Genomic DNA, 13,403 nt, shown 5'->3' on the forward strand with positions numbered 1-13,403 from the left:
CTTTTCGCAAAATATTGTTCGGTACATCTGTCTCGAAATTCTAATCAACCGAAGAACTCTGATTGGTCCCTCATCTTCCTCGGGACAGTATAAATACCGCTGGAGAAGCAAGAGTTTCTCACTCGCCGCGGGTCCTCCGGCGGGTGCGGACCTCCCTGAGGATCCTGTAGGGACTCCTGGGCCTGGACACCCCTGACCAGTGATCAGCTGGCCGATGACCAGTCGTCATCTTGGATGACCGGTGAATTTTTGCTCAAATTTTCAATTTATTCCTACTACTGGACTAAATGTCGTGCTTTGTCTCTTTATTACTATTTCTACTTCGTATACATGTCTTTCAATCATCTCTTTGGCTTAATAGTTGTAAGTTTGGATTTTTAAATTTTTTTAAAGGGAGATGGATAGAACTCTGGTTCCATTTATGTATTTCTCTTGATATCTGGTTTTGCTTTTATTTTTGCAAAGGTTCCTTTATTCATTTACACATGTCTCTTGAACTCTGGTTCATATCTTGTTTTTACAATTACTGATATGCTTCTGTTATGCCTCACTTTCCTTACTGCTGCATGTCTATCTATTCTCTTGTTGATTTCATCACAGGTAACTATTATCATCACATGAAGATCATTCAACGAACGAAGACATTATATCCCCCAAGGGATTTCATTTCCATTTCTAATTTTTAACATTTCAGGGTTTAGGTGAACATTGAATTAACATATTAAAAGAAGAATTCAATGAAATGCCAAATACGTTCAATTCTATTGTCTGTTTAAATATGTTCTCCCTTGATTCGGAGTACGGATTGTTCTGCCAATCCTTTCTCCTTTCTGTGATCTTCATATGGGTCTCCTGCACAGCAACCTCCTCGTGGTGAGACCTGGGGCGGCTCTGTCCGTGCTAATGGCTGTGCATTTGATACTAGATGTAAAAATATATATGTAGATTTGTGTATTAATTTGTTCATTCTCTTGAACATTTGTGGTTTTTTCTTGTTCTTGGGGAGGCTGTTGCATATATACTATGCATATGCTTTATCAATTTGTTATTAACTTATCAGGACGCCCTATATTAATTTACCATCGGTATTATAATTGTGATTGCTACCGCTTGTAGCGCTGTACTCGTCTTTCACTTATACTCGTATACGCAATTGGCTTTTTCACGACCTCTGATCATGTATATTAATAAAAGATAATCGACTAAGGGCTATTCCCTTTTGCTTAAGCATAACTTTTTAGAAAATAGGTACTGATACTTGGAAGTACGTGACATAAAAATTGTTCGTTGTATTTTATATATATTTACACATCACAACTGCGTTAATACATTTGACATAAATCCAATTATTATTCCTATTATTTTGCATTAATCTTATATGAGAATATTACCTCTCCTGTAACACAAAGTGTACTTAAAAATCTAAAAATCAAAATCGTATAAGACCTACAATCGAATTAATGAATACAGAACTTATCACATATTTATTATTACTTTAGATTTTCATTTATAACTCATTATAACACAAAATTTGTTCGTTGAACTTTAAACAAATATGTTTAAAATAAAAAATATCCGGTGCTTATCTCGAACTAATGAAAAAGTGTTGCAAATGTTGCAGGTTAGCAGGTTAGCAGGTTAGCAGATCCTTAAATGTGGATCAAATATGTGGATTATATTTTTTGCGGAAAAAAACTAATACTTTAATTATAACAATCATAGAATTAAAGTAAAAATAATTAGCACTGATACATCAGACGAATATAACGTAAAAACAATTATTATTATATAGTTATATTTTTAAATATACTCAATTATCCAAAATATGAATTAGAATATGACCATAAATTTACAATTGTATCAAAAATCAATATTTTCAACATTTTTTATACAACATATTTTAGTTCATGTCTGTAACTGCATGTGCATAGTTGAGTGTAATTGTTCTCTTTACGCTGAAATGACCATTCTATGGTTAGTTAAACAATTAAACGGATTTTAATTTCAATAACATTAATAGATTATATAAAAACATTTTAAAAACGAAATCAAAATAAGTATTTATGTATGTAATACATAACCTTCGCAATTATTTCATTAAGCACTAGTGAGATTTCTTTTCCCTAAGGTGAAAAAATAGAGCGTTTTTTGGACATCGATAAAAAGAACAGAATCTAAATATAAAAAACTAATATCTTACTTATTTCCTACTTAATTTATATATTCTTAAAAGTAAGTTATATCTATCTTATATATGCAATTACAAAAATAGTTACTTCTTAAATGACATACATACATGCATATGAAAACATTCTTAATCGTTATTGTTTTTCAAATAACGATATTACAAATAGTCTATTTTGACATAAATCCATTAATAGTCTACTAGATAACAAAAAAAGGGAGTTTATCATTTCTTATAATTCATTATAACAATTTTGTTCAATAGCATTGAAAGCGTTACTACAATGATATTTAATCAAAAGTGATGCATCTACTATACACATATGTTTATCAATGTAAATATAAAATAGGTTAAACATTTTTCTTTTCTGTAAAGTACAACTTTCATATATAACTCAATTGAAGTGACAATTAATACTTTATATCCATGTCAGACATCACAAAAGGAAGACACAGTTGCCATACAAATGTTGCATTTAATAAGGAATGCTAGACAATTTTTCTATTGAACTAAACACTCCACTACTACACATTTGTGAAAAAAACATAATGCACAGGCGTATTGCAGATTTTCATTTATTTTTTTAATAACTTCTTTTTAGTATTTATTTTGTAACATAAGATATTACGTTTGTCTATTTGACGTTTTTCATCATTTATCGATTGTAGAATAATCTTACCACTAATATATTCAAAATTATTGAAATATTTCACAAAAAATACCTTAAAAACAAAATTCTGTTATACCATTGTCAAAGGTCACTTTTATTAAATAATGAGTTATCTGAAATTTCTGTAAAAATTTTTTCAATCAAAAAAAATCCAGCTTCACCAATGATTTCGGAAAATGGTCATTTATTTTTTCTGTATGGTTGTAATATTAACACGCAGTATTTTAAGAATCGTATAAAATGCACTGCTACTTTATTTCCATTGATACATTAATTACATAAATGTTATAAAAATTGGAACAACAGTCACGTTGAAACAATGTTGAAACAATTTTGAAACAGGTCAAGAAAAAACCAAAATATCGTAGGAATTTTTTGTCCTGTTACTTTGTAAATGCCATGTACCAAGTAATGGATCATTGAACTATATACAATATAAAGTGTATGTAAACAAGCAGTAGTATATGTAAAGCTAGATTAACGAAAAATTCGTAGAAATTCATTGAAAATTCTTGAAAAATAACACGATTCTATGATTCTATCATAGATTCAACATACATAATGCCATATTATACATTAATTTGCGTACGTGTCGAACAACAGTTTTTTAATTTTTTCATTAGAACACAACCGAAAGTTGGAATTCTTACATTGGTTGTATATATTTACGCATAAACTATTATTTATGTAAATTAATTGTAATTATTTCGCACAACATAGCTGCGATACGAATAAATTGCATCGTTTACAATTCCGCAATTATATACGATGCTGAAATTAAACGAGAATAATTTTACATTAAAAATGAACACGTTACATATTTGGAATATTTGTACCGTTAGATGACTTGATCAGAAAATTTATTACTGAGTGTTTTCCATACGAAGTAAAAACTGTCAGGCACAGTTGCAACGAAAGTTGCAAATTCTCGGCACAAAGATCGCACGTTGTTAATCGCATGGAATTATTAAAACTGCACTTACCACGTTATTCTTTCTTTTGAAACGGAGAAACATTTTTTATTAAAGCAATTATTATCGTTAGTTAGTAGATTGGTCCTCAGCAATAACTAATTTCTCTTCATCATCGAAAATGGATCCATCGTCTGACAATTCAATCGTGTCGACAGATAACTCATGTTTTTTTTTATCCCGAACCTTTTTATGCGATCGTTTAATAGAAGTTTCTCTTATTAGTTTCATATAATTCTTTGTTTTTAAACAATTCGGTGGCGTTACATTTTGTAACATGTTTCCTATATTGGCATTTAATAAATTTTCTTCATCCACGGAGCTGTTAGCCGATTCTTCAATGTTACTCTGGTCAAATGATTCAGTAAGATCTAATTTAATTCCATCATATGTTGCAATAGAATTATTTAGAAGTTCTGATGAATCATATTGTGAATTTTCAGTATTTTCTTGTGGGGCCTGGTCATTTTCGTCACACAGATTATTTTTAATTAAATCCATGTTGTTTCGTAAACAATTTCCACGTTTGTTCTTTCTGTGTGATTTTTTAATTGAATCTAAATTGGAGTATAATTCTGCAGTTGACATATTCCTTGGTGTCAACCTCCCAGTTACATCGTTAGAACTAATATCATGTATTTCTGAGCCTTCGATATTATCACTGGTATCAAGTTTTATTGCCACAAAATGATTTTCGTCCGATTTCACGTAATTATCATGGAAGTTTGGCACAGGTGTTAAGCACCGTGATATACTAATATTACCGACGGGTTCTTCTGAAATTTCGGTTTCCCCCGACGGCAAATTATAAAAAAGCAAATGTTCTTTAACAGCTGATCCCATAAATGTTTTTCGTTTCCTTTTGAGAGGCGTAAAAATTTTAAAATCTTCTTTAGAAATATCACACTCTTTTAAGTCGGAATCAGTCGATACATTGCTTGTATTATGATTTACCGATATATCCAACGTTATTTTTCTTTTACTAGGAGATAATTTACTGGAAGATGTATTCTCATCTATGAGTGATGTTGAATGCATAGAACCATCAAAATTTGTAGTTATATCGAAATCTGAATGAAGATCTTCCATACTTTTCCCGTATTGAAGTCTATCATCTGTAGTGAACACTTCAGGTTTAACATCATCTATGAAATTAATTTCTTTATTGAAATATTCTTGCCGTTTTAAAAATCCACATAATATTTTGTTGTGTTTATCTTTTTTGTGAGATTTTTTAATAGAACTAAATTGCGAGAGTAAAAGTCTACTGGAATTTACTTTCTCCGGCGTGCACGCTCGTTCTAAATGCATCGGTTCATTTTTTACAATAATTTCTTCAACACTTTCGTCTTGCTCGTCTTTTTGTTCTGCAGGTTCCAGTTTAGACGGTAGAATTTTCGGACTAAAGAATTTCCTCTTATTATCATCCTTATTTTTCTTGCGAGACTTTTTTATTGAATCATTAGCTATTATTTCTAAAACATTTATATGATTTTCAGGAGTAATTGATTTTTGTGAGTCTAATATGACGTCGGACGTTGATTCTGGTGTCATTGGTCTAATTTCGGTCTTCAGGACATCATCTTGAATAGACAAATCATTTGTCTTAATGTCATTTACTTCTTGAACTATTTCTTTATAGTCCGAAGATTGATTTTCAGACAAATTTTCCTCCGATTTTGCTTCTATATCATACTCATGAAGTTTAGATTCACCAGTACCACAGCTTAACAAAGGATCAGACAATAAAATATTTTTCTGTTCCTGTCCATAATTAAACAGTGAACCAGTTTCTGAAACATCATCTTCAGAATTGCACAATGATATTTCGTTTGAACTCGAGGTTTTGTTAAGATATTGGTCTATAGAATCGGCATCTTCAAAAGAATCTTTATGTTTATTTAATGCAGATTCAGCTGCATCTATGTCATCTGTAAAACTACTTGTCGCTTGTGTAGGATAACGTTCGCTTCGTCTTGATAATCTTTCCTATATAATGCAATATAAAAAAATATAGTTACATAAGTAGTTAAATACTGAATAAGGGATAATCTAAATTGTCATTTCTTACCTTTTTATGGCTTCTTTTGATAGCACTCATACTTTCTGGGACAATATGAACAAAATTTTCAGGTGTATGTGGTCTCTCATCATCTTTATCATGAAATTCATGAAACAAATTCCTTGATGTATTTGTCATGTTGTCTATGCATTTTGACTTTCCTTTATTGTATTTTAATGAATGTGAATTGGGTGTTGCAGTAATTAATACAATATTATCAATAGCTTCTTTTAGCCGACTATGTAATAATGGTGTGAAACTGGTTGAACACAAAGATTTTCTGTTTAATTTTGCATTAGGTGTAGAGTAATGTAACCTCTTATATCTTTTTGCATTTTGTTGAGAAGGTGTCTCATTTTGATTTTCATCAATAGATTCAGGTGATGTAAATGTCAAGCTATTGTTAGCACAATCACTAGAATCATTATCGAAGTCCAGTACTTTATTTGACAAAGATAAAGGTGAACCAAAGCTTAAGCTTAAAGCTTTTCGTATAGTTTTTTTTACAGGCATAAATCTTTTTGGGCTAGGAGTAGAATTAACATTGAATGATTTCTTTGTTTTTGTTTTTCCATAATATGAAGGACTACTATTAAAATTTAGAGCCCTCATTATTTTAGCGGACCGGGTTAAGTGTTTGTCTTCCTCAAAGGAAATATTTTCCGAACTAGAATTATGGTTATGTACATCAGAATTCAGAGACTGACTCAACCTATACTGAACAAAACGTTTGCTTCGACGTGGAACTGATTTACTATATGATACATATCTTTGCTTTAATAAAGCACTGTTATCTCCCACAGGACTCCATGGAAGAAAACACTTTTGCTCTAAATGTGTATCATGAACACTATTATCTTCCAAGCATTTATTGTCATTCATTTTTATAGCTGTAATAAAATCATTAAATATAGTTTTAGTAATTGCGCTATAAAATTTAATATTAAACTAATCATGTATAATTACCATTGATTTGTAACTTTATACAGTTGCAACAATTATTCCTCTATTTAGAAGAAGCAAATAGATCTTAACAATTATTATAAAACTGGTTCAAAGTATTCCATGACACGCTTTAAGTTAACATAAGAATGTAACGTTAATATTTCTCCATTATGTACACAATTGTCATTCAATAATACTGTAAAAAAACATAAAAAGATTGGGATAAAATTTTATTAAGTTTGATTATTTAGAAGTAAAATGCAGTTTAAATAACATTTCTCTATTAATTTTATTTTTCACCTCGATAAATGAAACGTTTTAAATACACCTTAAACTAAAAAAATCTGTATTAATATATATTTAATTATTAATTAATTAAAGTATTATTTATAAAATTCGGTTGCATATTACGTGGTTAGCACGTGCCTCAGAATTTCTATAAATATTCGTTTAGTAGAATTAATATTTGTAAATTAAGGTTTTAACTGATATTGTAAAGCACTTCATCGTGTAATGCTTCCCTAAGTTTTGCATATTTGTTATATAAATATTATACAAAAACGAAAACTACAAAACGAAATTGTAATGCATACATGTAAGTGACATATACATGTACTTAGAAATAAAAATATATGTATCTACAGTAAAGCAAGCTAAATATTATGCAATGGAAAATAATGAAAAAAGTGTAATGTTATTTGCATACAGGTTTAAGTAATTGATATCCTGGAACTGACATCAGCTTATCGTCGTGGTCACAAATGTAATATTTGATGCTGATATTTCCCCTTTACTGCTCCTTTTCCTTTATATATCAAATCATGAACTCCAAATTAATTTTCATTCACTAAATATATAACGAATAAACTGGAAACACATACAATGCTAACTTTTAATGTAAAATATCATACACTATAATTTTACACGCGACACAGTATGGCTTCGTACGCACAATTTTATAAGCATTTCGACACGTTGCGCTGAGTCTCTTTTTTCCACCCTATAATGCGTATGATAGATGGCGCTATCATCTTCCCTAAAATAGGGACTTTCAATTGCGTAAGAATTGGCTCCACTAATAATTCTAGGTACCATGGAATATGGAACTAATGGATGGAGCTTATTAAACTGCATTCTTAAGTGCTCTCAAAGCAGGGTTATGCAGAATCCTACTAATACAATGGCCCTTGAATTAACTCCTCGATTAGCCCTTAAGTGGATGGCATAAACCATCACTATTAACGAGATTTCGGGAGTCAATCCTTCTAACAGAGGCTTATTATTTCCTCTTTATTAATATTAACTAAAAATACATTTTGTGCGTGCGAAACCCTAAGGAGCGTTTTCAAAATTAAATAATCATAGACTCTATACATATTTAGATGTCCTTCTAACAAATTCGACGGTGGCGCTACTCCAAACTGAACGAGAACGATACAGTCTTATAAATTAGGAAGGAGAACTATCTTCATTGCTTATTTGCAATTGTATAGTATGATATTTTTGAGCAGATCGTACATACGTGTATATGGATGTAACTGTGGTAGTGAGCTTCACAGATCGTGGGAGGTTTTTAGAATTAGGTGAGGGCGAATGTCGAATTTTCTTACTGTAGGACGGAGGTGCGCGTGTCAACAGACCGCGGGAAAATGAGTAATGACGAAACGGTCAAGAAGTGAAAAATGATCGAAGCAAAATGAGGAGGACGTATAACACTGCAGCAGATGTCCGAACAGCCGACTGTCTCGAGCAAACGAGACGTTTGCACAAGTAATATTGAAATTTGTATGATATTATAATCAGTTCCACTTATAGTACTCATCACATGTTACGCTTGAGATAACCGTTTTTAGTAATACTGGAATACGTAGATCTCGTGTTAACATAACCTATATTTGTACACCACGGTTTTCTATTGGCGCGCTTTCGTGCGCAGCTCTCGTGTCTCCTAGAAAATTTTTTCAATCAAAAGTTGTGTTATTAAATTATACCCTTCAAATATTTTACTCCATTGAGTGCTCTTACGTATACCGCGGAAAATGTGGCATTTTGTTAACTTCTTTAATATTTCGAATCTTGTATTATATTTCCCTTTCGTTCAAATTTCTTTTTAATAAAACATAATACTAAAATGTTATCCGTATTTTTAAGAATTGAATAATTTAAAAAATAATGAATTTTTGTGTGTATGAATATATGCTATGCACGTTCATCTTATAATTATTCTATGTTGAAGGGATTAATTTCTTTTTTTATTTAATTTTTTAATGAAATTATATAATGTGTTTTAATAGGATGAAGTTATATAAAAAATAGATGCATTGTTACTATGATACCTACTTTATTAGATGCAACACTATAAATTTTTGCAAAAAATATGAACACAGTGAACATGCAATTAATAATTAAGAATGTATTTTATTTATAGGGGTATAACAGATATTGCTAAAAGATTGGATGAACAAAAAAGCCGTGCATTAACAATAACAGATTTGTTTACCCCTTCAGGGGAAACATTAAGAGTGAAACTTAAAGATTATTGTGTGAGATTAATTACAAAAGATCCCATTGGATATGCACGTAAGACAGAAGAATTGCTATGGAGAAAGGCATTCTATGATATTGTTTATGCTAGCAAGAAATTGCGGAAGGTATTTGTTTTAAAGTTTTATGTGTAAATTATGATAGATTGTGTAATACTATAATTTGTACATTTCTAAAGTTTTTATAACAATAATATAGATGTAAATATTATCATAGGGTAATACATGGTCTGAAACAGAAAAGGCAGTGTTATCTGTTCATTTGGCAGTTGGTGTTGGATTTTACCATCATTTGATACTAAAATTACAATTAGAATATGGTTTAGATCTGGTTGGTGCTATTGATTTTGCATTTATGCAAAATGATACTGGATCATCAAGTGTAAGTTTCTTATTATGTAATGTATGCATATAAAAGTAAAAAACTGATTATAAAAACTGCTTAACGAAGTTAATCAAATATTTTATTCTTTTTGCACATAAGGCAAAAACTAAGACAAGTCAATCTAAAGTTCACACTGAAGAAGCAAAACAGTGTGTTGTGCGCTTAATTCATAGAAGTTTGGTATGTCTTGGGGATTTAGCTAGATATAAATTAGAATTAGATCCATATTGGGATCCAATGATAGCAAAGAGGTATTATAAAATGGCCATAGCCATCGACCCAAATATTGGAATGCCACACAATCAATTAGGCACTATAGCAAGCAATAAAAATTATGGTCTTGATGCAGTGTACCACTACATGAGATGGTTAGAATAGTTTAATATCTGATAATTTTTATGATTATTGTACTTTTGCAATTTTAGTTTTATTAAAAAATGTTTCGTAAGTAATTTACATATGATTATAATTGTTTTTTAGTGTTTTATGCACTGAACCGTTTGAAGGAGCAGAGGGAAATTTAAAGAGAGCCATTGTTACAAACTCTATTTGTTCTAATGAAAAGAATGCTATACATATGTGCGTATCAAGATTGTTTTCCTTATTACAATTGTGGGATTATGATGTACCAAATTCTGATCGAATAAACCAAGAATGTCAGGTATATACGCTAATTTGTGTGTATATGTATTATTCCATAAAGAACTTTCATCATTTTGAATGTAACTTCCATCTTACTTTTTTATAGGACCTTCTAACTAGCATTGAAACCTGTTTGACTGTAGAACAACATGAACCAAATAATACTAATCACGATGATAAAGAAAGTAATATTGATGCGTTTCTTCAGAATTGTGCAAAAGAACAGTCAAATTATTTAACAGATGATATGATATTTAAAATGGTGGCCATATGTTTGATGTCTATTTCAAGATTAAAAAGTAAAGAATCTAGTGAAGTACAAGGTGTTGTTGCCATAACTTTGGCAATTCTATCTCAACTAATACAATTTACTATAACAAAATTACAAGAGTCTTTTATAGATGTACCTTTACCTAGCATAAAGGAAGCTTTACCGTCGAATATACAATTAATGCAAAAAGATAATAATAAGGCCGAGGAAAAGAATGATGTTGTGAAACAACTGAAATCAAATTCAAGTGAAAACAATAAACTTACAAATCTAAATGATAATAAAATATCTTCTGAAAAAGGAAGTGCAGAAAATAATGAAGACGTTCATAATGGTCCACGAAAGGGTCGAGAAAAACCTAAAAGTTTGCTTACAAAACTTCGACGACGAAAACGAAGAAACAGTAGCGATTCAGATGCCAGTGACATAGATCAGACAACCATGGAATCATCCAGTGATGAAATACATTCTGAAACAGAAGACGACATACTAAGTGAAGAAAACATCTTGTCGGATGATGTATTGTCTGATGATGCTACAGATGATGAAGGTGCTAATGCAGTAACAAAGCAAGAGACACTGAACAATTCTGAGATTAAAAAAATGAATGGTCATGTAGAAATAGAAACAAAAGTTGAAGAAACAGATGCAATGAATCATATATCAAATGGTGAGAATCAATCTGAAAATCAGTCAGATAACAAACAGACCGATAAAGATCCTGTAACTAATTCTGATAATGCAACAACACCTAGTTCTAATAGTGCATTTGAAGAGGGTGATTCCTCGGACAGAGTAACATGTATTGCTCAATTGAAAAAGCAAAATTTAAAACCAAATGAAATATTGAACGTTTTAATTGGAAAAGATATACTCGCACCTATCAAGATATGCTGCGATTGGTTAAGAAGTAATCCAGATATTATAAGAATATGTGGAAAGAGTTCACGAACTTTGTTGAAACGTGTTACCATTTTATTAAACTTAATTAAAATAGATGAAAATATATTGGTGAAAACTTATAAAGATGACAGTATGATTCTATCAACTGTAGATAAACTGAAAGAATGTGTTAAAACAATTCCCTTACCAGAAGATATTGATTTGAGAGGGTTAAGTCTTTTGGATGATGCTCAAAAGTCGCTTAATTGGAAAATATTGTATAAGCAGAAAATGAATAAACGTGAAGAGACATTACTGAGAATGTTAAAATTGATTGAATTCGGTTACTTTCTTAATTCCGTTGAAGACGCTGGAGTGAAGTATGATGAATCGAAGCAGTTATTTGAGACAGTTATCTTAAATATTAACACTGCGACAAAAAGTGGCGGTAAAGATTTGGAAATGGACCATTCACGGGGAAAGTTGATGAGACATATGGGAAAATTGTGGTTAAAGGCAGAAGTTTGTGCCCTAGAGTCTCGTCTAAGATCAAGACTTATGTCTCCTTATCTGGTACCAGATCATGAAGCTTTAGCAAAGCATACGCCAGCTCTCAAACGTTTGGTCTATGCTAAGAAATTCATTGTTGTTATTCCAAGCGTTGGTAAGCCTCAGAAGGTTCCACTTAATAAATTTGTAATGATTTTTAATTTAAAATGATGTACTGTTTGTAGTTGTATCTGCATTGGACGAAGTAAAACGCATTAGTGGTCGGGCAAGAGAAGCAACACGTTGGTTAGAAGCACAATTGAAACGGGGTTCAAGATTCTTACGCGCTCAAAGACCTCATGAGCGTTTAACATTACCCTTTATAAAGGGACCAAGACCAAAAGATAAAGAAGCATGGTTGTTTTTTCAAATTATAGAATGTTGCCACTATCTCACTCAACAGACGAAAGTTGGTATGACAAATGACACTGAAACACCAGTGGTGACATTGTTGACTGGTTGCAGTCCGGATGATAAGAAGATCCTTACTTTTAGTCCTGAAGGATTGGCCAAGAGTGCAGGTACATACTTTTTATTACGATTTTTTTTTTTTAATTTTAAATTTATGTATTATACTTTCAAATATAAGTATATCGTTATATTAAAATGAATTTGTTCCGTAGGTGTCAATATCGAATACATTGAATCATTTCATACAAAATGGAAAGCATCAAGTAAAAGTCATGGTTGAGCACATAGGGCTAATGGAGATAATCATCTGCTGCTTCCTCGTACCAAAATGAAAGTGAGAGACTTAGCCCTTCCTGGGAGCTGCAAACACGGTCAGCTGAGCGGGCGAGTCTGAGAGGGCTGGAAACCCAGAAGAGGAAAATCGACAGTTCTCCTGCGACAAACCGGTGGAACTAATATCTTTTTCCGTGGAAGAATTTTAAACAATAAAATTGTTTTCTTTTAATCATTCGTATTGCCTTTTATGTTTAATAAAAAGATTGTATTTTTAAGTAAATATTTTTCAATAAAAGTAAATACAACGTCGCAATTTTTTTAATGTGGAAGAATATCATCGAGAAAAAAATTTTACGATTAAATAATTCTGTGCAATAATACATTGAAATTTAAATATTTCATTGAAATGAATTTTATTACTAGAGTAATAAATTATGCAACCATAATATAACAGTAGTATTTTGTATTTAAAATTAACTGAAAGATATTAACCAGGAAATACTTTTATAATGAATCACGAAAGGTACGTATTTAGTGCTTAATCATCGATAATAGTAATACATGCAGCGCTATTTAAGAATTACAGTTAGGAAAATTATATGAGGTTTGGA

The 13,403-nt window shown here is 31.0% G+C and overlaps 2 protein-coding genes across 5 annotated transcripts; one reads left to right on the forward strand and one right to left on the reverse strand.

Moving 5' to 3' along the window:
• Positions 1-2,442: 2,442 nt before the first annotated feature.
• On the reverse strand, positions 2,443-8,433 carry LOC143189024 (uncharacterized). Of its 4 annotated transcripts, none has more exons than XR_013003604.1 (5): positions 7,540-7,768; positions 6,855-7,029; positions 5,898-6,778; positions 3,839-5,815; positions 2,443-3,626 (listed from the first exon to the last, which is right to left on the reverse strand). XR_013003604.1 is itself a non-coding variant. In XM_076393616.1 (5 exons), the coding sequence occupies exons 4-5, from the start codon at positions 6,768-6,770 to the stop codon at positions 3,896-3,898; spliced, it is 2,793 nt and encodes a 930-aa protein (XP_076249731.1). In that variant the 5' UTR covers positions 6,771-6,778; positions 6,855-7,029; positions 7,540-7,700; positions 8,356-8,433; the 3' UTR covers positions 2,443-3,895. The 4 variants fall into 4 exon arrangements, 3 of the variants coding, with proteins under 3 accessions (XP_076249731.1, XP_076249733.1, XP_076249732.1); XM_076393616.1 differs by adding an exon at positions 8,356-8,433 and having other exon boundaries at positions 2,443-5,815; positions 7,540-7,700; XM_076393618.1 differs by lacking the exon at positions 7,540-7,768 and adding an exon at positions 8,356-8,410 and having other exon boundaries at positions 2,443-5,815.
• Smg5 (Smg5 nonsense mediated mRNA decay factor) lies at positions 8,399-13,101 on the forward strand. Its single transcript, XM_076393615.1, has 8 exons — positions 8,399-8,603; positions 9,262-9,484; positions 9,594-9,758; positions 9,861-10,129; positions 10,242-10,422; positions 10,510-12,220; positions 12,291-12,626; positions 12,729-13,101. Exons 1-8 carry the CDS (start codon positions 8,530-8,532, stop codon positions 12,794-12,796), a joined length of 3,027 nt encoding a protein of 1,008 aa, XP_076249730.1. The 5' UTR covers positions 8,399-8,529; the 3' UTR covers positions 12,797-13,101.
• Positions 13,102-13,403: the final 302 nt, after the last annotated feature.

Source organism: Calliopsis andreniformis, chromosome 3 (assembly GCF_051401765.1).
Source record: "Calliopsis andreniformis isolate RMS-2024a chromosome 3, iyCalAndr_principal, whole genome shotgun sequence".
NCBI classification, from domain to species: domain Eukaryota; kingdom Metazoa; phylum Arthropoda; class Insecta; order Hymenoptera; family Andrenidae; genus Calliopsis; species Calliopsis andreniformis.

Bases quoted from the DNA above. Each gene is read 5' to 3' on its own strand.
- LOC143189024 (XM_076393616.1), bottom strand. From the start codon at position 6,770: ATGAATGACAATAAATGCTTGGAAGATAATAGTGTTCATGATACACAT. The intron at 5,816-5,897 runs GTAAGAAATGAC...TGCATTATATAG, and splicing joins TCAAAAGAAGCCATAAAAAG to GAAAGATTATCAAGACGAAG.
- Smg5 (XM_076393615.1), top strand. From the start codon at position 8,530: ATGAGGAGGACGTATAACACTGCAGCAGATGTCCGAACAGCCGACTGT. The intron at 10,130-10,241 runs GTTAGAATAGTT...ATTGTTTTTTAG, and splicing joins GTGTACCACTACATGAGATG to TGTTTTATGCACTGAACCGT. The intron at 12,221-12,290 runs GTAAGCCTCAGA...TACTGTTTGTAG, and splicing joins TGTTGTTATTCCAAGCGTTG to TTGTATCTGCATTGGACGAA.